We start from the raw sequence: 25410 nt of genomic DNA, 5'->3' as shown, positions 1-25410 counted from the left end.
TCCCTCATAAAAATGTATTATTTATTTAACTCTCCCTGCATTGTAGCAAAAGAGAGTTGCATCTCCCCCTACTGTTTTTACTGTAAAAGCACCATTGCCTAATCCAATTAAAGGAGACGGTATACTGTATCACAACGTGTGGTTTTGATGTGTGCCTCTGAAGGTCTTACTTTGTTTTCAGAATATTAAGGTTTTTATGGACAAGATCTCCCAACTGAGTTTCTCAGCCCTACTGGCTGGAATGGATTGTTTTTTATAACTGAGTGTATTTACTTGAAGTTTAAAGAGCATGAACAAGCCAGAGGTTATTCAGGACAGTCACTGCTGAATGGAAAAAACAAATAGAGTTTTGTTGTCTCATGTTTCAAATCTGAATTAAAGGCTGCCCCATGCGTTAGTGGGTTTCCTAACCCTTGGGCACTTGATAGACCGAAACTGACTAATTCCTGAGTCCACTGGCTCCAAAGCAAGTCCTCTTGTTTGAAAAACTTACTAATGAATAAATAATGAATTAATGACATTGATTGTATTGACATACTATGCATGTGAGTATAAACAGATCGTGTTCCCTGTAGATTATATGTTCTAATTGTCTTAGTGTGGGATCATTTATATTCATGAACATGGACGATTTCACTTCCTCAGCACATGGCAAGAAAAGAAGAAAAAAAAGGAACCGATAACAGATCTCCTGTGTGACTCAACAAGGTCTTGTGTCTTGCGCTATTCCCCTTTTGAATTAGAAAAAATATCTATTGTAGGCTATAACTGAATATGTAGCTTAAATGATAAAGAAATAGACAGGGAGCTGAAACCAGGATGATATCTGCATAAATATATATAATAGCCATTATTATATATATATATATATATATATATATATATATATATATATAATATATATATATATATATATATATATAAACATTTACATTTATCTAATTAACATCTCAAAACAACAGTGTTTACATGGTGAGGCATTTTAGCCCTCAGTGGATTTAGCTTCATACCTCACCAATGCATTGCAACTGTAGCCATAATTAGAAAAAACTTACAGGTTAATAACCCTTTAAGAAATTGAATAATGTGGCAAAAACATTTTGCATGTGGCCTCTGTATTATTATCTGCTCTTGTTTTGTGTACTTGCTGCTCCCTAGTGTATTGCAGGATATTGTATTTTATTGAATATTGTAAGGACATAAAATACCAGCAGTTTGTTAAGTATATATTTGGCAACTGCAGGGCTTGCAATGGTGTGACATTTAGGGGGAGAAGCATTTTCGACATTAAATCTTATTAGTAGCTCGTAGGTCTGCATTATTTAACCGCCTCTTTATTTTTAGCTTTTCATTTGACGTGTTTTTACTTTAGTTGATGGTGTTTTCTCTTACTGACTGCAGAACGTTGTGAACGACAGTCGTAGTTGGAGAAATAACACGATAGGAGCCTTTCAACCAGCGTAACTTCACTTTGGAAGTTGATTTTCCCGATGGACCTGAACGCAGCACACCGCCGAGTCAGCTGACGTGACTCCCGTCAACACGTGACAGTCTGGACCAGCACGTCAACATGGCGGCAGCAGCACAGTGAGTTGAGTTTTGGATTTCCTGCAGCTTTTAAAAAAGATATAGAAATGTATTTATTTTATTTAATATGATTTAAAGAGTCTTGGTAGATTTTACTGTCAGAGCACCGTGACATTAAGTCACTTCACTAAGCTCGTGTGGTCGTGAAGATGTCCCGTTACTTCACTGTCTCTTTCAACCTGCGCAACACACATGTTTTGAAGTTCAGTTTCGACTATTGACATTTCATCCTGATCCCTTTGGGACATTCATTGTTGTTCAACTTGTTTTGTGTTTCAAAAAATGCAAATTCCAATAAGGAAAATAATAAATTGTTCATAAAATAAACTAGTCGAGGATGTGGGGACCTATAGTAATAAAATTGTAATTGCAAACCAATTTATTTTTTATTGTTTTACTGTATTACAGTGGCAATATAGATGCAGTTTACATGCATACAGTATTTGCCAAACCTGTGGTAAATGTTTATTGGAAAGTATAAAATCCAAGATCATAGAAAGCCAGCAGTATAATTGGTTTTTGGGAACAGAGAATATACTGCTGACGAATTATGTTGCAATCATGAAATAATAAACAAGCTTCACAACCCACAGGGACCCTGCTGTGGTAATCTTAAAGTTGTCAGCAATCAGCAATCACAAAGTGATCTCTGCCAGATGTTGGAACCAACATCAGTCACACCTTATGCCATTATGTAATACATCGCAAGAAATGCTTCACTCAAAAACTAACTTCATTTAATGAGTACCTCACTGACACCTAAAAAAACAGTACATAACACATTTCAAAAGGTGTGTGTGTGTGTGTGTGTGTGTGTATATATATATTTGTTTTTTTATCCTTGCGCTATTGCCCTGCAGGTGTTTTCATCGCGGTGTACTAAATTATTGTGTCTCCTTCCTTCAATAAAAACACCGTTTATCACCTCACTGGGGTCGATCTGTCCTCAAAGATACGCAGTTACACCTGTAAACCTTGAGCCATAAAATACTTTGAGGTTATGGATTAACCTTTGGTATAAAGTCCAGGCTGAATCAGATATATCATTTTTGTTATCTTATCAGCAACGCCATGGGCCAGAGACCGAGATTTATAACCAAGGCCTATCGGTTACAAGGATGTGTCTCTCTGTCTATATCTATATCTTAACTGTTTCTGAAGACGGGCTGAGCCGCGGTTCACCCACCTCTTCAGGCCGACACGTACTGACCAAATCCCGAGGATTTACCTGCCGAAAGAACTAAAGTCATAATATGTCCCCTCTCTTTGCTCGCTAGATCCTAAATGATTTTGCCCAGAGAGTTTGCTATCACAGCTTTGACTTTCATTTTACAAAGAGAGATCAGTTAGTTAATTATTGAAATAGAATTAATATCAGCATTTTGCTGTTTGAGGTCTGTGCAACTCAGGACCCAAAGTCTTTCAGTTGTCTTTCAGACCAGTACATCATCCCATCTTCTGTCTCCCTGTCCTTTCAGACCCGTCTACTGGCTGGGTAACGACACCCTGAGGGTGTCCGCTGCTCTGTTCGCAGAGAACCGTCGACGACTGTGCACCGGGCTGAAAGACAAAGACGGAGTTGTGCTGCAGTCAGTGGTGTTGCTGCAGGGAGGGGAGCAGAAGCAGAGGTACTGCACGGACACAGACCTCCTTTTTAGACAGGTGAGTGGTCTCTAGTTGATGCTGGGTTTAGTCCAAAAACTGAAAACTGGGCAAGGTCATGCATTTATTTATCCATCCATCCATCTCTGATCCCCAAGCAAGCAGCGAGTTTAAGTCCCTCCAGCGCGTCCTGTGTCAGTCTCTTCTCCGCTGGTTGTGCCAAATCCCTAAAGCGATTCTATCTAGCCAACGCCACGAAACCTCACCTGGCTTTTCCTCAAGAGTCCTGTTTTTAGCTTCTACAACTGTGTTAATCTCTTCACTCTGTCAAAAATATGTAGGCCATCCACTCTGCAGAGAAATCAGTTGTGTTCATGATCTATTTTTCCCCAACACTCCTGTCTAAGCTTGCGACTGTAATTGGTTTTGAACAAAAATCAAAGGGCACATTGAAAGTTTTGTTTGAACTCTGCATTCACCTCTGCGAACCGGTTCCTAAGGACAGCATCTCATTTCTACTTTTGTCATAATCTGACCGGAAGTAACTTTCTGTTCTAGCAGTCTATTTATAATCTCCCTCACTAATGCTCTGGCTGATTCTTTTAATTCTGCAGGAGTCTTTCTTCCACTGGGCTTTTGGAGTAACCGAGCCTGACTGTTATGGAGCCATTGATGTGGACTCTGGGAAATCCATCCTTTTTGTACCCAAACTGCCTGAAAGCTACGCCACTTGGATGGGAGAGTGAGTCGCACTAATCTTCAAAGAGCGGCGCACACGGCCAACAATCATCATGGCATTGAGCTGTAACTTGAGGAAAAGGGTTGACAGTGTCTGTGAACCCAGTATAAACTCATTATATCAGCGTTTGTATTTTTATTGTAAATGCCACCAAGAGCCATTTTAGAGCCATTTTTGTCCTGAATATTTCTGTCCTGCTAGTGTCTGCCTGAACTCATCTGTTATGTCCTTTGAGACTTGCCTCTTAAAATATAAGTGTAAGTCTTTGACTGTACTGTTATTTACTGGATTTGTCTTTTGAATTTGTTGACAGGATCTTTCCTAAAGAGCACTTCAAGGAGAAGTATGCTGTGGATGAGGTGCAATACACCTGTGATGTAAGTCTGCCTGTGTGAAAGTCATACTTCTTTTATTTGAACCTCCTGGCAAAGATATCGGTGGTGCCGGATAGCAGGAACAATATTCGATTTGCACAGCAGAAGATGTCATTGCCTACATTTTTAGTTCAGAGGGTGCAGTCCATGACATATTGGCAATTGTACTGAGAAAATGTTGACATTGGAGCATCATGTTGAGTATTAATTTGGTAGAACAATTCACCAGTGTGCACATTCCTCTGACAGTCATCAACCACCAAAACATTCATGGAAGTCCCCAGTGAGTTCTATAATTTTATTTTAAAATTCAAGACTGCTCCATTCTCTTCATTTTATCTATTAAATAAGAAAACATACATTCCTGCTCAAAAAAAATGCAATGGCCTATTTTGAGAGTTTCTGAAAACGGTTGTGTTCTGTATATCGGTGTTGACAGCAGATTCCCAGGGGCGCTAAATTGGACAGTTGACAGCTCGAGAGCTATTTTGGAGGTGTGTCTGTTGACAAATCAAAAATAATAAAATCTGACTTTAATATAACAGGTTTCACTGGCAAACAAATCACTTCAGAAGTGTGTGTTTGAAATGATCACATACTATTCTACATTTATTTCTATGTTTACACTGTGACTATTTGATGACTCGTGCTGCTAACGATACTTCAGGTATTTTTACATCCACGCACCTGCCCGAGGTGTTAGATTTCCTAATTAGTCACAGGTTAAGATGTGCTAATTATCACTCCAATTAACAACCAAGTCTTCCATTAACCAATGGCAGCTCAACACACATGCAAACAGATCTCCCTTAGATTGTTGAATGCAGCAGTTTGTGGAGAAAAAATTAAGGAATGTGTTTTTCATCCCTTTTAAATATCTGGCTGGTGTTTACTTCATAATTTATTGTTGGCAGAGTTTTCTTGATATCCATATTTTTTTGAACTGTGATGATATTAAGAAGATTCTAAGTACAGGATTTGCAATAAATCACATTTGCCTTCTCAAACCTATTTTGCTCGGCTGCAGGTAAAGAAGGAGTGTTACATTTCTTGTTATTTCTTTAGAAAAAAATGTTTTACTTTGCAATACTTCTTCTGTCTGGCTTAACTTGACTGACAACGGTGTTTTACTCAAGTGGTTTACAACTACCACACACACAAACTATTCTTTTTCATGCATGGAATGCATTTAAAATTCAAATGTCTTCTTAAACTATATTTTCAGTCTAAAATGGTGGGTAAAAGGCAGATTTGTAACTGATTTAAATGATTGAGACATCTCAACAACAGGTTGAAGTTATCGTTGTAGCTAATCATTGACTAATTCAATCAATTCAATTCAGTTTATTTTGTATAGCCCAAAATCACAAATTTGCCTCAGAGGGCTTTACAATCTGTACACATACGACATCCTCTGTCCCGGAACCCTCACACAGGAACAGGAAAAACTCCCCTAAAAAAACCCTTTAACAGGGAGAAAAAAGGAAGAAACCTATGGGAGAGCGACAGAGGAGGGATCCTTCTCCCAGGATGGACAGAATGCAATAGATGTCATGTGTACAGAATGAACAACATAACAGAGATACAACACATTCAATGTATATGACATAAATTATTCATATAATCACAGTAGTAAGCAGAGTAACAAAGGAAAAAATGAAGACTACTTATAAAAGCAGCAATGACTATAGTAGAATTAAAATAATGATATAGGGAATAGTGATAGGAATGTGACTAGTAATAATAATCGAAGTAGCAGTTGGTGTCTGCCGGGTCACAGCAAGAGGCACGACCACGGTCCAGGGACCACAACGATTCGTGGAAACCTGCGAGGCGAGAAAGCAAAAAGGGCTTCAGGGTGCAAAGCTAATATGCGTAATGGTACAGGTAATGGTAATAGTAATGTGACTAATAATAATAATGGTAGTAGCAGGGGGTGTCAGCAGGGCCACAGCAGGAGGCACGACCACAGTCCAGGTACAGCTACGATTTATAGAAATCTGCGAGGCGAGAAAGCACAAAGACTCTAGGGTAGAAGCAAAGCCAATAAGCGTAATAGGACAGGGAATAATAATAGCAATGTGACTAATAATAATAGTGGCAGTAGCAGTGGGTGTCAGCAATGCCCCAGCAGGTGGCACGATGACAGTCCAGATATAACCTCGATTCATGGGAACCTGCGAGGTGAGAAAGCACAAGGACTCCGGGGAAGAAGCTAAATCAGTAATGTGCATAAATAGGAGATTAATACATAAAGATGGAGGGAGAGAAGAGGAGAGAGGAGCTCAGTGTATCCTAGGTAGTCCCCCGGCTGTCTAGGCATATAGTAGCATATCTAGGGGCTGGACCAAGGCGAACCTGAACCAGCCCTAACTATAAGCGCAATCAAAAAGGAAGGTCGTAAGCCTACTCTCAAAAGTGGTGAGTGTGCCCCCCGGACTGAAACTGGAACCTGGTTCTACAGAAATCACTGTTTATCTGAGAATGATACACTCATAACAGCATTTAAAACTTAAAATTAAGCTGCAAATTTGATTTTAGGTGTAAGGGAGGGCTATTTTCTGCAGTGAATGTGTTGTAAAGTCAATTTTAGTGGTATCAATAATAATAACAATGCTCAAATATCACCAGTGTCTCTTAGCACAGAGTCAGGGATCTGTTATCCAACATTTAGGCTGTTGACCACGTAGCCGCATCTGCGTCTGCCAGAGTGACCTTTATTCTGCAGACAGAGAGCAGAAGGAAACTGGTGCTTGTAGTCTCTGCTGCCCCACTGTGTGTCTGGGTCTTCTAATTAATCCTTGTCTGCTTCCTTGCAGATTGCTGATGTCCTGTCCAACCTGAGACCAGCAGTGCTCCTAACACTGGTATGCTGTTGGTTTCTCTGTATTGTAGAGTGTAGCTAGAACACTGCATCACTCACTTCTACCTGATTACTTCTATTGATAACCAGTTTTCTTTTGTGTTAGATGACTGATCACAGAACCAATTCTTCAAGTGTCTTGTTGGAGTATTTTACTGAACCGACTTAAGGATAGTAGTCTTTAACTCCTAAACTTGAAAACAACATTGAAAATGTTTTGAGTTAACTCGATACTGTAAAAAACATTTAATAATGCGCTCCTCACTATCACTTGGAAAATGTTGGATATATAGATTCCAGTGTGTTTAAGTTTTGGTAAAACAAATTATTAGATAAATTAAATTTGCGTTGTTTTCTTTTTTACGATTTATGGTGTGGTAACTTGTTTATTTATTTTATTTTAGAGTTCTCACTACTTTTAGCCATGATGGTGCTGTTTCCATAGAGGTGCAAGACTTCTGTTTTGTGGACTGTATTAACATTTTAATGCCCTTAGTGGAGATTTAACTTGTTTTTCGTGTGTTTTTCTCCATGCAGCGAGGTCAGAATACAGATAGTGGGAGCACCTGCCGCGAAGCCTCCTTTGAAGGAATTAGTCGGTATGTTTAATTGGTGCCACTTTGCATTAACATAAATATACTTTGTTTAGGGAGATTTTTTTCTTTTTTTTTCTTTAATAACCAAGGACAAAACCGACTCTCACACAAACTGATTGTTTCTGATTAACCCCATTCTAAATATAATATAATTAAGGAAACGATCTTGCTTTTGCTTGTTAGTTGTCAATTAATTGCAATGTTACTGTTGTTCTTTTTTTACTCCATGCTTGGCACTATTTTATCTATTCTACACTCTGACCCTAACTGCTTTGAAAAGGAAGTATTGTACTGTATACTTATCTCAAAGATAATATGTACATTTTAATTAAATTGCATTTGATTTGCAAATGCATAAAAATGTTCATTGAGGTTATGCAGATTTAGAAAGGGATCATTGGTCAAGTATAGTGATGAAGGGATTTAATTTTTTACACCACAGTGAAAGCAGACATTTACTTTTAGAGAAATAAGGGCCAAAGCCTCATTTAATGTTTATTTTCCTTTTTTTTATCAGCTTCCAAGTGAACAACACTCTTTTACACCCAGTCATTGTGGAATGGTAAGTAATTAAAATATATTTTATAATAATATTCAGAAGGCCCACTCAAGATGAAAATGTAGACTGTACTGTCTTCCCTCCCTTAATTAGCTAAACATTTCTTCAGACGAATTTTGCTACTTTGAAATCAAAAACCTTGTCAAATTACAGCTGCCCAGCCAGGTAATAGTGTGTCTGCAATCAGAAACAGGAGCTTTTTCTTTACCTTTTCTTTTTTCTCGCAGAGTGAGAAGCCAGTCTGCACATATGTAATAGACTTCGTGCTCGCCTGGTTGTCCTTGGCATTAGAGTTTGCGCTCTCCAGATGAATTGACATTTTCTGAAATAAGGAGGAATGCTTTTCAGGCACACCTCCTGGGGAGAGAGAGTTGATTGAACATCTCTGCTGCCTCCACTCCGCGGAACTCACATGGCTCTCTTTATAATGGGCTATTTTTGTTAACTTTCATTAGTGTTACTATTGGTTACCACTGCCTTGTGTTATGTATTTGTTTCTGTTATTGTAGAAATTCTTAATACTATTGTATCAAGCCAACCAAGGTGCAGCTACTGCTTTTCTAACCAAAGTGAATGAGAAATTGTGAGATCACCAGGCAAGAAAGCTTGAGTTCTAATACAGTCTCTCAGCTAAGATTTAAATAAAGCTCAATGCTCTGTTGCTGTACATTTGATAAACTGGCAGTGTATGGATCAGAAATGAGAGAGCTGCTCACTCACTCCTTTTTTCTGTCCGTGTCTGCAGCCGTCTGACTAAGACTGATATGGAGCTGGAGGTCCTGCGCTACACCAACAGGATTTCCAGTGAAGCCCATAAAATGGTAAGATCCTCCTCGGATAGACTCAAATGGGTTATGCCTTCAATTTTCAAACAATAAAAGAAAGGACAAGGAAAAGAAATGTTCATGGCATGAAATTAACCGGCCAAAGTATGGAGGTATCAAGCAGCTTATTGAGTTTCAAACTCCCCCAAATGATTCAAGATTAGATCCTCTAAGGCTGTAACTGTTTAAATGCTATTGATTTTAACTTTACGTAGTAGCTCGAAGGCCAGCAGTTAACAGAGATAGCCTTTGACCAATAAACTGTAACATTAAAGCAATATTTTACTTTGCAAAGGATTTCAGTCTTAACACCATGAATAACCTCTTCAGGGGTTTGAGGAGCAGTTAAGCTCTCAATGTTATCTGTCCTCTGAAGTCAGTCACCATAAGGTTTCAATATTTTTGTACTCCTGTTGTCCCCCCATTGTTACGAGTGTGATCATTAGATGTTTCCAGCAGTATGTTTTCACCCAGAGCCATCCTATGTGGCAGATTTTCAAGTATTATCTTCCCAGTAGGTGTGCAGTAAAAACAGAAAATGTTCCCCTATATCAGCATGTGCTTTCGGGCACTGACAATTTATGTCTATGTTTGTAAATCCTGCAGACTATGCTTGAGGTTATAATCCACAATTCATCCAAAAGCATTTTATTAGCGAATGAGGGGGAAAAAAAGAAACTAACAAGAAAAGCTGATTAAGTCATACAGTAGCGCAGTAGAAAAAATGTTTAACTAGTTATGGCTGCTATTTTGCATGGGTGAACATTGAGAGCAATTTCAAAACAGTCAGTAACGGTTTTATCTAAATCACATATATAATCCCACTGTTTCTGTGTAGATCATGAAGAATGTGAAACCTGGACAGAAAGAATATGAAATGGAGAGGTAAGTGGTGCATTTTGTCAATGGATCCTCTAATGCCAGATATGTATACGCCTGTGTTACTCTGCTCATTAATAGCTAGGTTTTTGTTTCTTAAGCATATGTGGGGTTTGAAGCAGCCTTTATTTTATTTTTATATTTTTCTTTCAAATTGTCTCATGATAAAAACTGTATGGCATAGGGAAACAAGAAGGAAACATCATGCCTCAGTGCATGTTGATGCTCTAATAACTTTATAATTATTTTAATAGTTGCAGTGGAGTGAGTACCCTGGGGTTATTAATAGTCATTTATCAATCTAGATTCCACCAGACGCACTGCAGCACGTTAAAAGTTCTAGTTCCGCCCAAACTTACTAGATGTTTTCTGTTAGCAACAAGCCGATGGGGTGCAAGTCAGTAACTTCTTGGTCCACCAAGGCGAATACTTTGGCTTGGGGGTTCCTCAAGGCTCTATTTTGGGCCCTATCCTCTTCTCAGTGTATATTGTGCCTAATGGTTCCATTTTTAAGAAACCTATTATTCCTTTTAACTTTTTTGCTGATCAAATCTATTTGTATATAAAACAATAGTAAAGATTTATTTCAGCCTTTGCTGAACTATTTAAATTATTTCAAAACTTGGATGTATTTACACTGTCTCCATCTGAATAAATTTAAGACTGAGATCTTTATGTTTTGATGACTCTGTTGGTATCCTTAGTCTTTTTAGTTTCTCACATTCCACATATTGTTAAGAATCTTGGGATGATTTTGACAGCACTTTCAAATTTGATAAAAAAATATATTCAGTTGTCAAAACTATCTTTTTCCAGTTAAGACACTCAGACAAGGTGAAGGCATATCTCTTTCCCAAAGATATCAGAGTTATTCATGTGTTTTTTTACCCTTTTTGATTTGACTACCTTTATTTTATGTAGGTTGGTGTAGAACAGCCTTCTCTTTGTCGCCTGCATTAAGTACAAAATTATATACAAAAAGAGTATTGGCTGCCCTCAAAATGCTTTCTGTGTGTTTTAGGATTCATTATCTGATTTTCTGCAATTCCATTACTATTACTATCTTTAACTATTATTATGTGTTAGAACTTAGTTTAAAAATAAAAAATAAAAGTACTATACAAATAAAGTCCAAAAGGAAAAACATGTAATTTGAATATATTTTTAATGTAATATTTAAATATGTTTTTGTTTGTATATTTTAGTAACATATTTTTATTTAAATAATTTAGCATCAGAGCAGCTGCCAGCCATGATAATTTGCCTCTGCTGTGTAAGCAGCACCAGGAACCCTGAACTTCTCAGCTTATGTAGCTTTGCAATGCCGTCCAGATCCATAGAAATGTTTGATGTGCTTGGATGTGATGATTAAAGAACGAGCGCTGAATTCATTTTCAATTCTATCCAGCCTCTTCCAGCACTACTGCTACACTAAAGGAGGGATGCGTCACACCTCATACACCTGTATCTGTGGAACGTAAGGCGATCATTTATTTTTTGCTCTGAAATTTCTTACCTAAGCTGAAATTATACTGGACTCTGTATCCCTGCAGTATCCCAGGAGTTGTATCGGCCAAAACAAAATGCCTGCTAAAACAGTACATCACTTTCCTCTTTGTTGCAGGGTTAGTCAGCTAGTTTCATCATTATGGATGAGGAATTTTGAGACAATGTCGCTAATCATGCTTTGGCCTTTAGCATTAAGGACCTAGTGCAATGACTACTCCCTGGGGGTTAGTGGATACAAGCTATTTCCCTTTTCAAATTAAGAGCTTGACAATTGAGGACCTGAACATGATAGTGATTCTTTAAAGAGGCACTGTGTCTGGGTTTTCCATTTAAAATGTTTAATTAATCAAAAATTGAAAGATTATAATTCTTTTCATATGTCTTTTAAATTGACATACTGTGTTTATTTTTAACCACAGGGGCAATAATTCCTCCATTCTCCACTATGGTCATGCTGGTGCTCCAAATGAAAAGACAATTGCTGGCGGAGACATGTGGTGAGTAGCTTTCAACAGTTTTTAAATGAAAGCACCTCCTAAAACTGGCTGAGTACTCTACAGATTCTCCTTAAGGCAGGAGTGTTGCACCCCTGTTATAATGCTTGTCTTTACTGTTCTGCTCTAATTGTGATCTTTAGTGTTTTTGCTATCCGCCTACGTGCATTTGTTGTCCTGTAAACACCTCAAAAACACTTTGGACACAAACCCAAAGCACAAAGTTGAATCAGTTCTGAAATGTTGTCGCCTGCAGTCTGTTCGACATGGGTGGAGAGTACTACTGCTACTCCTCAGACATCACATGCTCCTTCCCAGCCAACGGCAAGTTCACTCCAGACCAGAGGGCCATCTATGAGGCCGTCCTCAAATCCTCCCAAACTGTCATGGCTGCCATCAAACCAGGTTATCATCTTTTAGTCAGTTTAGCTATTGAGTACACTTCATTGACCAAAAGTAAAGCGAGGAAAATAACTTAAAATGTAATCTTCTGCACTCAAAGAAACATGACCAGCAGAGAGTTAACTACTAATTGTTTTGTTGCATTTTAAAGGCTACTTTTGTGTTGTTTTCATTACAGTTAAAAATTTTAAAAGAAAGTTTCTGAGCTCTTGTTAACAATATTTATTTGAAAACCATGCAAGTAAAATGAAAACCCGGTCTTAGATTCATACTTACATTTTGAGAGGCTTAATGATATCAACATGCATACCTAAAGCTACTACAAGGAACTTTTATTTTGTGTGGATTTTGGCAGTTCCTGTGGATGAAAGTGTTAGTGTTTCTCTTTAGAAAACATCTCATTTTACTGCTGCGCTCTCCTGCTCTTTAGAGTGTATGGACTTTCTGGTGGACCTGCATTATTTCATGTGGAATCCGACCCAATGGCACAGATGACAAGCATTAAAAATAACTTTATATAAATAGACAATCCTCTTGCTGATGGTCTTGTTTAATTATGTATGTGATATAGAGGCATCAGTATTGAATTGAAAATTCCTCACAGTAACTATAGAATAAAAGTTAAAAGTTTGGTTCAGAGAAACTTCTGTTCCTCATTATCAAAGCTGCTTGTGTTGAAGGTGTAAAGTGGACCGACATGCACCGCATGACTGACCGGATCCAACTGGAGGAGCTTGTGAAGATAGGCATCCTGAATGGCAGCGTGGAGGACATGTTGAAGGTTCATATGGGCTCCGTCTTCATGCCTCATGGCCTGGGACACCTGCTGGGCATCGATGTACATGATGTGGGGGGATACCCTGAGGTGAGTTTAGAAGACTTCAATTCTGAGATTGCCAACATCATCTGACCAATGGTTAGTGTTGAAACGGTCAAAGTCTCCAGACAGAAGAAGAAAACACATTCCTTTTCCTCCAGTATTGATGTGTCATAAATAACTAAGAGACCCTCGGTGCAGAAGTGAGAGAGGAACAAATAGAGGCCAAGCTGCAGGAACAGGTTCAGGATGAGGGCAGGAGAGAGGGGAAGGGAAAATGCTGTTTGAACTCTGACACGCTGACAATTTCAGGTTGTGGTGGAAGACTTTGTACAGTTATGCACTTCTCAAAACTGAATACAGAAGACAGTTAACCCACAGAAGCGCCAGTGAAACTGCTGAGTGTTCAGCAACAGAAGGTGTCAGTATGTTCAGTAAACTGTGAAGCAGAGCTCGCTGAATATGAAAACAGTTCTCAGTCAGACCGAGGACACATGACAGACTATACTGCTGGCTAGTTTCAGTAAGACAGTTTGACCTTAAATATCTGACATTGATCTCTAACCACAGTCTGAACCAGAATGTTTGAGCACTGGACTTAAAGGCCGTGTACACACTACTTGGTTTTCATATTAAAACTCATATCTTTTGCTACGTTTACACTGAGCGTCCACACTAGGCTGAAGTTTTCAGACGGTGAAAACGGAGTTTGAAAATGCTCCAGAGGATGGATAAATTATAAAATGCCGGGTTTACCTTATAGTGTGGAAGGCGGAAATGGATACGTTTGGAAACGATGACATAGGCACCCTTGTTCGAGCAGCAGTCTCTGTGCTCAGGGAGCAATCTCCGTTAAACCTGCGCTGTAAATGTCCTACAGTGTAATCAATCCAAAAGAAAAAATAAGAACCCACTACTACTATCAAAAGTTGAACTTTTTAATTTTGTTCGCTAAGGTTTTAATAAACTGTTCTGTTGTCCAGGGGGTGGAGCGCATTAACGAGCCTGGACTAAAGAGTCTTCGGATGGGCCGTCTGGTGCAGGAGAGGATGGTCCTCACCGTGGAGCCCGGCATATACTTCATCAACCACCTGCTGGATGAGGCCCTGGCCAACCCTGCCCAGAGCTGCTTCATCAACAACCAAGTGCTGGCTCGCTTCCGTGGCTTTGGAGGGGTCAGTGTTCTTACACAGTTTGATTTGGTTGTTTGTTGAATTGGGTTCAGAAGAAGGGTAATAGAAATCTTGCGGGGCCACACTTGATACTTTGTCCACAAAATTACATCATTGCTATTCTTCCATGTTTTGTGTACATGTCTGACTTTAACCATCTATAGCCATCTTCGTACATTGATTTGTTGGTGCAAGTCACACACTTCTGGGTCTAGAGAAAGTGTTGAAATATCATGGTCATTTATTTAACATAATTAAATATTATGTTAGAGCCATGATGATGAATATTATTTAATTAATATTCATGAAATCTTCAATAAGCAACTTAATTCCATGGATCTGTTCATGTTATAGCTCCAACTAGCCTAATACAGTAGTGCTGCAAGATCTAGTACATTTCACAGGGACAGTTTGGGTCATAACATTATTTATCACTTTTTCACTTTTAAATAAGTAGTTTAGACAAAATGACAAAACTGTGTCTTTGTCTGAACTGTCATGTATCTGGTGCTGCTGTCTTACTGTGTCTGATCTCAGCCACTAAATTGGTGAATTATCATTAACGATATGATAAGAATGATTATCTGTGTTATGAAAAGGAAAAAGGTTGAGTACTCCTGTCGTGGTATGTTCACAGTTAACAATGGTATTCAAGGAAATTAAAATGTTAAGTTAAAAACTTCCAGATCATATTCAGCAAATTAATTCTTATGAGTTTACAATTTTGCATTGACCAAATTTGAGTGTCCTCCTGTAATTCTACCATGTTTGACTGACTACTGTGTCTCTATTATGGGCAGGTTCGCATTGAAGATGACATTGCCGTGACAGCTGATGGTATAGAGCTGCTGACCTGCGTCCCTCGCACTGTGGAGGAGATTGAGGCTTTCATGGCCAACCCCGAAAAACCTTTCAGCCCCGTCGTCGACAGTGACAAGTTCTGAATGATGTCTCACTATAAAGAGCTGCACAGTGCGATGTCATTAATTACTGAATATAATCAAGAATATTTTTCAGTGAAATTGAAGTTCTCTCTCTCACTCTCATTTCTCACTTTTATATAACAGAAACATAATCAAAACCAGTGCCTCCTGGAAGATTACATTGCACTTTTAAATAATGATTTGTGTTCTTATATGTTCCTCTTTATAAACATTTATTCAAAAAAGTGACATTGAATTCATTTAAATAAACATTCAAATTTTCAACTGTGCGCAGAATTTTTGTTTCGAGTTTTGTTTATTCTTCGTGAAAAAAGATCATAGTAAAGTATGTAAAAAGAAAATAAATAAAAAGTAATGTAATGTGTAAACAAATGCCATGGTGAAGTATGTGATAAAAACAATTGTGCGTCATAAAAGTTATATTGCAGTAAGTCATTAAAAGTCTTATATCGAAAAAAGTAACAGTAAGTGTTAAAAAAAAAAGAAATCACAGTAATGGATTGAATAACAATACAGATGATGGAATGTCTTAAGGAAAAAAAAGTCCTACTATAGTATATCGAAAAAAGTTACAAAATAATTATAGTATGTTAAAAACAAGTCATGGTATATTATGTCGGAAAAAAAGTTGTATGTCGGAAAAACTCAATACAGTCATAGTATACTATATTGAATAAAGTTTCAAAAGTCCAAGCATAGTATGTCGAAAAAAGTAATTGTGTAGTATGTCGAAAACGGTAAAAAAAAAAATGTAACTATACAATTTAAAAAAACTAATACTATGTTATGTTGAAAAAAAGTCATGGTATTTAAATGTCCGGAAAAAAATAAAGTCATAGTATAGAATGTCAAAAAAAGTTGGAAAAAAGGCCTAGTGTAGTATTTTGAACAAAAATCATAGTATATTAAGGAAAAAAAAAACACAAAAAAAAAAAAAATAGTCATAGAATAGTATGTCAAAAGTATTAACAAAATAGTCATTGTATAGTATTTCCCAAAAAAGTCATAGTATAGTTTGTTGTGAAAACTCAAACGTTCATAGTATAGTATTTCCCAAAAAAGTGAAAAACAGGCATAGTATAATAATAAAAGCATAGTATAGTATGTTGAAAAAACTCAAAACAGTCATAGTATATGTATGTCAAAACAAGACAAAAAAGTCATAGATCATTATGTCGAAAAATGGTAAGTGTGTTGAAAACAAGTCATAATATAGTATGTAAAATAAAAAGAAATCATAGTATAATATGTCGCAAAAAGTAAAAAAGGTTACAGTATAGTTTGTCTAGAGGAAGTCCAAAAACTCAAAGTATCGTATGTCGCAAAAAAGCACTAAAAAAGTCATAGTATAGTATGTCGAAAAAAGTCATAGTATAGTATGTCGAAAAAAGTCATAGTGTAGTATGTCGAAAAATAATAGTATTATAGTATGTTAAAAAAAAGGTCATATTTTGGAATGTGGGAAAACAATTCTAAACAGTCATAGTATACTATGTTGAAAAAAATCATAGTAAAGTATGTCTTAGAAATAAAAAAAGGTCATAGTATAGTATGTCGAAAGAGTAAAAAAAAAGTCGTAGTGAAGTATTTCATAAAAAGATCTTGTGTAGTATGTCTTCAAAAGCAAAATAAAGTCGAAAGAAGTAAAAAAAAGTAATTGTATGGTATGTCGAGGAAAGTCACAAAAGTCATAGTTTACAATGTTGAAAAAAGTAAAACAACAGTCATATTATAGTATGTCGTAGAAAAAGTCATAGCATAGTATATCAAAAAAAGTAATAGTGTGTCATATATTCATAGTAGATCTTACAGAGATATTTAGTATGGAGTAGATTTTAACAATCTCTCGTATACAACATGTTAAAACTGCATACACAAACAAACACAGCAATTATTACTCTGACAATCAGTTGTTGTTTTTTTAGCAGCAAATTCTTTCTAACTTAACTAAACTTTCTAACTGAACTAAAGTTAACTTTGAAATACATCGCTGGTCACTACTTGTCGTTGCACTGTGCCTGATGAACAGAAATGTAAAATGTCTGCCAAAGATATCCATTGAAAACTGAAGACCGTAATGTAATTTTGAATTCATCAAGTATTAATGTCTGTTAGATAAATATACACGCATATATCCATTTATGTAGTATGGCTGCTATTAGTAAATTGTCATAATATTAATAATAATACATGTATTACTTTTTACCTTTCAAACTTTGGGAACAGATTAAGAGGTTGAATATATTCTTTGACAGCTGGCAAAATCATTAAGGATGAAGAATTATGAGACGTTGTTGCAAATCATGCTTGGCCTTTTGTATTATAGGCCATCTGTAATGAATACTGCCTGGGCATTTGTGGTCGGTGGATGCAAGCTATTATCGTTTTTCTAATCAAGAGCTGGAAAGATTAGCACCTGGTCATCACAGAGCCCCTATATCTGTGTTTCTCATCAAAAGTCAAAGAAAAGGTTATTTGATGAAACACTTAGTAGAGCGGAAATCTTCTGCTGTTGAACAAAGCAATTATTAAAACAAATTTGAATTAAATAATCTGTTTATTTACAACTTTGTGTAATAAATTATTCATAGTAACTATTCATCTCTATTTTTATCCACGTATTGTATCTTTGGCCAATGCTGGAGCGCCCAATGACAAGATACTTTTGGATTGAGACAAGAAGTGCTGACTTTCAAATTTGTAAATAATGGTGCTTGTATTAATGGCCAGTGTCAGAGGACCAGAGGGCCGTCTATGAGGCCGTCCTTAAATCCTGCCGAGCTGTCATGGCCGCGGTCAAACCAGGTTATAATCTTTTAGTCAGTTTAACTATTGGTTACATATAACTCACATATAAAAAGTCATCACTCCTTCAAAATTCTTCGGCCCTGATAGGTTAATCACCAGCAGGGAGATGAATAGTATATTGTTTTATTCCATTGTATTGATATCTTTTTGGTTGTTGAGAAATCTTAACCATAGTGATGACCTATGACCTTTTGTCTAAAACTATTGAAATATCAGCATAGTTAAACAAAGTCTTTTTTTATTACAGTTGCTGGGTTCTTGCAAATATTATTATCTTTGTAAACTACACTTCCAAACCTGGTCTAAGACCTACATTTTGAGAGGATGTCAGTAGGACTGATGGAAATGGAGGAGCTTCTTAGTCAATGGATAAAGGGGGGAAGAAAAACCAAAACATAAATCGTTGAGAGAATATGTCTTTTACCTTTACCAATGGATCGCTGATCAAATGGGTGGCAATGTAGAGGACTGGAACCAGATTAATCTTTATTAGCTAGCCTATCTTTACAATTGATATCCAAGATAGTGTCCAGTTTTACTGACTGGTCAACTTACACCTTGAATTGCTTCTTGATGGTATAAATAAATGAAGGTATATGCTGCACAACGATTTGGCGATTATGACTGAATCCTATTTATCAAATATATTGTTTTAACAGTAATTTTTACAAGCATGGTAAGATGATTATTTGATTAGTATTGAAGTGTTGAAGTGGAACCTGGGACATCGATTTACACGCTGACGGAGGATACCCTGAGGTGAGAATAAAAGACTTGAGAGATTGCCCACATCACAACCGACCATTAGTTAGTGTTGTAAAATTCAAGGAAAACACATTCCTGTTCCTCCAGTCTTGATGTGTCATCGATTGTAGAGAGACCCTCGCTGCAGAGGTGAGATTGGAAAACAAAAAGAGGCCGAGCTGGAGAAACAGGTTCTTCACCTCATCTGGGTCACATGATCATTTCACATTCTTCACCACTTTTGAAGTTCACAATCAATATGTGGGCCTCCTGGTGAAATAGTTTTTACATTGTTTTTTTCATTGTTTTAAATTCTGTTCTTTAACTCTTAGTATTAAGCACAATGAAATACTATAAATAACTACCATTCAGTACATTGGACCACAAAGGTTCTGTGAACCAGACAAGACACTTGTAGACCTCTTGTCCTCTGACATAAGATCATTTCCTGACAGTTTCGTCTTGAAGATGAATCACTATGAGAAGTGGAACTTCGCTTGTAAATGTGTGTTGTAATACCGCCTTTGTCCTCTAGATGGGTGACTTAAATCAGAAACATACATGCTGGTCCTCTATGTGACATTTAACTGAATCAACGTAGGAATCACACAGAGGAATTATGCTGTAAAGTGTACAAATAATTAGTTACTTTGTTTATTTCAGAGGATCTCAAGAACACTCCTCATTAAAATCAATTGATGACCACTAGACATGTAAAATAAGGGAAATACAGTTGTTTTATTGCGGGCAGACAAATGTTGAATACTGAAGGATTCTGGTAACTTATTTACACGCTTCTTGATTGGTTTTAGGGAAAATAATGAATCATGCTGGAACAATAGGTTTTTTTTACACTTAGGGATCAAATGAATTGCATACTTGAGTCATCTTGAACTTAAATATTGATACATATACAGTACTTATGAATCAGAGGTAAGTTTATAGTGCATAGGGGGAAATGATAACATATAAAAAATAAAAAAACAGTTGAACACTTGAGAGGTACTGTGTGCAGGTTGTGTATGAAACTGAAAAAAGGGGCGATATGGTTCATAAATTATAGATTTACTATTAATGTAAACATCATATATGCCATACCAGATCAATAATTGTACTATATATTTATATATTTATACACATTTTGTTTCGCCTCTTAGGGTCCATCTGCTTCTGCCATCCAGCAGGCTGTGGAATGCCTACATCCAGTTCAGAGGCTGTGATTGGTGGAGAAGTAGCAAAGGTTTTATCTCCACAGCCAAGGGGCCACTGATGGCCGATAAACCAACAACCTCACTGGGGAGCGACTAAAATAAATAAAGAGGAACTTTTTCTCTTCAGTTGTTGGGAGGACTGTCTGAGAACCCTTAAAAAAACTTGTATCATTCATTCTGTCATACATACATATTTACATACATACATTTTACACGGGCTGCATGTACATTTCTGACTGTGCAGGGAGGGGAAAAAAGGTGGTTTGCCATTGTTTAGGCAAACAGAAAAACCTCATCTGTGCCACAAAGAATATTGACTTCTTAGTAATTGTTTCTTAGGAAACAGTGTTAATTAGTCACTGTCTTCAGTTTGAAGAGGTTACATATCTTTGGTCAACAAAGTGGGTGTTAAATAGTTGATTATAGGTGAGACTGCATCGACTTCATATGACATCATGGCATGAATCTGACCATTGAAGTGTAAAGAACCATATTAGAAAATGTACTTTCAATATATAGTCCACCTTAAACAGTTCCCAGGCGCTCTTCTCTTCATATCACGTAATCCTTAGAGCTGCAAGCTGCTCGGCCTTGAAACATAAACAGATGGATTCTTTATATCAAACTCTGTGGTTAAAATCCATAGTTTTTTTTTTACAGGTTTGCTACTGATCTCACTCATCCCTCCGGGCTCTGTTTATCCAGTGAGTGGATTCCTGTCCTCCACTACTCTTAGGTATTCCTTTCTCCCAACAGCTGCCTCTGAATGAACCAACAGAAATGTTCCGTCTTAAGTTTCCGCCCTTGGCAGTCAAAACAATCGTCCATTTAAACCAAGGTCCAGCTGGTCCTCTCCCCTGGCTGACCCAGGAACCTGCAGCAGGTATTGAGTCCGGCCCAACATGGAGCTGATGGACCCTGGTAGAGAGTGCTAGCTGCGGCCACGATGAATGGACTGTCTGTTGGCCACTCGAGAGCATGACGCACAGCACGTGGTCTGGTAGTAGTCGTACACGCAGAGGCGAGCCTGGACCACCACGTTGCAGTTAAAGTACTTGTCTCTGCAGTTCTCATCTGAAAGAAAAACAAGGGTTGATTTTATATTTCTAACTTTCAACAAATAATACGGGACCCGTTTTTTAACCAAGAGAGCTGAGTTTGGGGTTCAACACGTTGCTCAACGTGCAATTTCCACTTCAAGCATGCAGAGATAGACAAAGAATGTTACTCATCTACTCCTCATGCCAGGAGTTCCTTAGCTGGACATTACAGTCATTACAACGATGACCTTTGTGTTCCTAAGGGTCCTTGGAAAAAGTCAGTGTGTTAGGAGAGGACTTACCTATGCTAGGTATGCAGGGCTCTGGGTTGCAGTCCTCCCTCTCCGCCGGTCTCAGCTGCTCATCACAGCCCTCGCTGGGCAGCGTGTCGTCGGACAGGCAGCGCACCTCCCGCACACGGAAACCTCCCTCACATGTCTTTGAACACTGGAAGGACAGGGGTCAGTAACATCGGTCAAGTCCCAGGTTAATAAAACTCAACCGGAAAGTTGGTGTACTGCTGCTACATTCTTAATGTTGCGATCTTATTCTTTGAAACTCAATCACTTCATAAGCAAATGAAGGATCATTTTTAAATCTTTAGATAGAAAAGATAGTTAGCACTATTCACCAGAGAGTGATCAAGATGGAAATAATGCACAATTTGAGATTTCAAATGCAATACAAAGATGACAAGGGGAATTTGTTTTTGCTATATCATTTTCTGACAGATGAAAGGCCTAGATGACTGAACTGTTATTGAATCACTTTCTGTGTCTGTAGGCTCAACGTATTCTACAATGTAATGGATTTCAAGTGATTTCTCCAATAGGAGCTAGCGGGGTCTATCAGTCTTGGCCATTTATCAGTTAGTTAGAGCAGTGGTTCTCAGTCTTGGCCATTTATCAGTTAGTTAGAGTATGCAACATCTAACCAGCAAAAGGCCATATTTTACTCACAGCACTCCAGTCAGTGTGGTACCACTTTGCTCCACAGGCCTTGAGGTTGCAGCTCTGCTGGCCGAGGGGTCGATCCAGGGAGGAGCACTCGTACGGCGGCATTACGGCAAATCCTTCATCTGACTTTATCAGACACACCACCGACCTCTGCTGGCTGCCTGCTCCGCAATCTGCAGAGCACTGGGTGACAAACAACAAAAGCACAGGTCACATGGATTCAATTACACATTTCAAAAAAACTGAGACAGGAAAAAAGAAACCAAGAAATCGTAGTAAAATCCAATATAATTAGCTACTCCAGACTAAATCCCCTTTGAGCTCAGTGTGACCCTCTGTCGTCCTCATACCTGGCTCCAGGGGCCTGTGAACCACTCGATGCGATTATCACAGAGGCCGTTGTTGCAGACCTGAGTGTCCGCGGGCCGCTCGCTGCCACACCCCTCCAGAGGAAGGCTGCTGATGTGGTTGGTCAGGCAGAGGACTCCCCGCGTTCGCACCCCCATCCCACAGTCAGCTGAGCACTGTGGAGAAAACACTTGTTTTACAAATGATGTTTCTCAATGATCCTGAACACTCTGACCCTCTAGTCTGTGAAGGATAATCTGCTTTCAGAGTCTATATTAAAGGTGGAGTCAGCGATTCTTGAGAAAGATTGTTGATATCTGAACTCAACACCCAAACAAATTCCCCCCAATTAAACCATGATTACGAACTACTTTGCTCTGGAATGTAACACTTTAACTGTGTTCTGTTGTTGTCTGGCTGCTTGATTTCTCGTTAATTATTCAATTTTGTTTTGTTATTGTGCGTATTTATTCTGTTTCCCCCACTGATTCTTTGAGATTTAAATAAAGGTTGAATGGACAAAAAAAATGAATGATTGGCTGGAAAAGTGCTGTGTGGATCGAATCCAAACCACTTTAATTGTTTCTCATCTACAGAGCCAGGTCTGAATATGAACGCCTGATTTTGTTTATATCAACATACACACAGATCGGACAGCTAGCTGACCGAGGAGATATTTGCTAAATATGACCAAAGGTACATAGGATAAGAATCTCTGACTACACCTTTAAACGTTAAATATATTATCTGGATTTCAAAACAGCTGCTGGATGCATGAAGGCAGATCTATACAATGACTACCACTGTTATTAGAACATGAATGAAAGTTACTATTTCCTCCATTGACTCTTAACACCTACCCTATTGCCCCACTCGGTGTAGAACCAGCTTTTGGCACAGGATCCCATGTCACAGTTCTCCACATCGATGGGCCGCAGATTCATGTTGCACTCCTCATCAGGAACAAAGTCGCCCACGTTGCTGACACAGTGCACCTCTCGTGACCTCTGACCCAGCCCACACGGCACCGAACACTATGGAGACATGGGCCACAAGGTTAGCTCTGTACTGAGGAGATACACACCGCTGGACAGACTGGATTGCTCTACTTAGTAAACCAGTAAATCGCTCTACTTTTGAGAAGTACTGTATATCTTATGCCATGCTCACTTTGCAAACAGACTTCACTCACTTTAAAGAAGTCGTTTTATATTTTGGGAGATACACGTATGAGCTGTGAGAGTGACAGAAAAGCCAGTAGCGCTCCTTTAAGCTGATAGAAGCTGAAGATTTAGGTGATAATCCTCTGAATGTTCATCACTATGAGTGACCACATTGTCACATTGTTTTAACATTCAATTTTCCCACATTGGTATCATAAAAATACAAATACTAAATGTACAGTACAAATGCAAAAGTGTAACAATAACAAGTTATAGTTTGTGCTGGAATATTTCTTGACCAAGCACAGTGGTTTCCTTGATTCACGGTGAAGGTTTCCAGGAAACCATCCGACCTTCTTCTGACTCCAGCTTCATAATAAAAGTCAGACAAGGACAAAGAGAGTAAGTGTATTCCCAGAAGTGCTGAAATGTCCTTAAAATAATAGTTGATGTTGCCAAAGGAAAAGAAACAAAAGAAGAAAAACAACTGTTATGATACTGAGGTCAGGGATACAATCTAAAACATGATTTTTAAAGCTGTATGTCACTAAAGATGATGTTGCACACTAACTGTAGAGACACATCAGAGATGTGCAGCTCAAATTCGAGCTTCAAGTTTCAAGTTACTTATATGCCCAACAGGTGAAATATCTTAGATCTGGAGCTCCCTCCAAAGGTGCTTAATAAATGTGTAATAAAAAAAAAAAAGTGAGAATCTAAGACATGAAATAGGGCAGAAGTTAAAATATAGGATATATAAATATATAAAGTATAAAAAATACAATATATTTGTGGTAGACAGTAATTGTAAAAATGAATAATCAGGGATGTAGTAAATGTGCTTGCGTAATGACAAGTAACAGATACATATATACACAGAGATGTAAGCAGGTAGAAAGTAAAATGCAAAGCAGTCACATTATGACTGACAGCTGCCACTCACAGCGGTCCACTCGGAGCGTATCTGCCACTCACTGCAGATCTTCATCTGACAGGTACTGGCGACTTCCGGCCGCTCCAAGTGTCGACAGCGGCTCGTGTGGACGTTGAGGGTGCGGTTGGCATAAATCTGGCGACACAGGACCTGTCGGTGTTGCATTCCCAGGCCGCAGCTCTTACTGCATTCTGACCACTCTCCAATATCCCAGCTGGCCAGATGAAAATCACAAGAGCTTGGTGTTAGGAGGATATCCTTAACAGTGTGTATTACATACACACATGTATGTCCATTACATAAATGTTGTTGTTTGAATTGAGATTTGTTCATATGAAGACATGCTTCGACCATTTATGAGAACGAGGCTGTAAAAGGTTCCATCTGCAAATCTTGTATGTCGACATTTTGAAAGAATTATTTGAATAATAATGGGTTTAGAAAGCTTTATGTTCTATATATAAGATGACACAAACAGGTGTTAACATACACTGAAGACAGCTCACTAGTTGTTTGACAAGTTAATCTATCAGGTAGTAGTGTGTATGCTGTTTACAGTAGTGAACTTTCTCTTTAAGTGGAGAGTCTTTTCAATCCCTATGTTTCTAGGGTCCTATGCTCTTGATATAAACTAACATTGTAAGAGATTGGTAAGGGCAGTTTAAATTACAAAAGAATGAAGCCATATCAGCCTCTCAGCCACTGTGGAGATATAAATACTATCTTGCCTTCAAATTGAAGTTTGGGATTCAGAGGAAAATACCGTCAGTATGCTTTTAGCTGTAAGAGATTTCAACATATTAACCCAGGGAAAATTACACTGAACATTTGACCTAGGGCAAAGA

The 25410-nt window shown here is 38.1% G+C and overlaps 2 protein-coding genes across 2 annotated transcripts in view; one reads left to right on the top strand and one right to left on the bottom strand.

Annotated features, from left to right (window-relative positions):
• Positions 1–1550: 1550 nt before the first annotated feature.
• On the top strand, positions 1551–15768 carry LOC129101395 (xaa-Pro dipeptidase-like). The gene is made up of 15 exons (XM_054611200.1): positions 1551–1587; positions 3066–3249; positions 3804–3931; positions 4242–4305; positions 7122–7169; positions 7703–7764; positions 8279–8323; positions 9066–9141; positions 9983–10029; positions 11432–11500; positions 11952–12029; positions 12283–12431; positions 13109–13293; positions 14229–14420; positions 15218–15768. Exons 1-15 carry the CDS (start codon positions 1571–1573, stop codon positions 15359–15361), a joined length of 1488 nt encoding a protein of 495 aa, XP_054467175.1. The 5' UTR covers positions 1551–1570; the 3' UTR covers positions 15362–15768.
• Positions 15769–20485: 4717 nt separating this feature from the next.
• LOC129106116 (thrombospondin type-1 domain-containing protein 4-like) overlaps positions 20486–25410 on the bottom strand; it is a 38772-nt gene continuing 33847 nt past the window's right edge. The window contains 6 exon segments of the mRNA XM_054617452.1: positions 20486–21198; positions 21467–21611; positions 22124–22303; positions 22471–22644; positions 23329–23502; positions 24575–24779. Of these exon segments, the coding sequence (XP_054473427.1) occupies positions 21056–21198; positions 21467–21611; positions 22124–22303; positions 22471–22644; positions 23329–23502; positions 24575–24779 (1021 nt within the window). The 3' untranslated portion in view covers positions 20486–21055.

This window comes from Anoplopoma fimbria, chromosome 2, assembly GCF_027596085.1.
Source record: "Anoplopoma fimbria isolate UVic2021 breed Golden Eagle Sablefish chromosome 2, Afim_UVic_2022, whole genome shotgun sequence".
NCBI classification, from domain to species: Eukaryota; Metazoa; Chordata; class Actinopteri; order Perciformes; family Anoplopomatidae; genus Anoplopoma; species Anoplopoma fimbria.
The sequence above is the reverse complement of the archived record's forward strand: the minus strand, read 5'-3'. Positions and strand labels throughout refer to the sequence as shown.

Coding starts and splice junctions, on each gene's coding strand:
- LOC129101395 (XM_054611200.1), top strand. Junction 3,250..3,803: donor CAGACCTCCTTTTTAGACAG/GTGAGTGGTCTC, acceptor TTAATTCTGCAG/GAGTCTTTCTTCCACTGGGC. Junction 7,765..8,278: donor TCCTTTGAAGGAATTAGTCG/GTATGTTTAATT, acceptor TTTTTTTATCAG/CTTCCAAGTGAACAACACTC.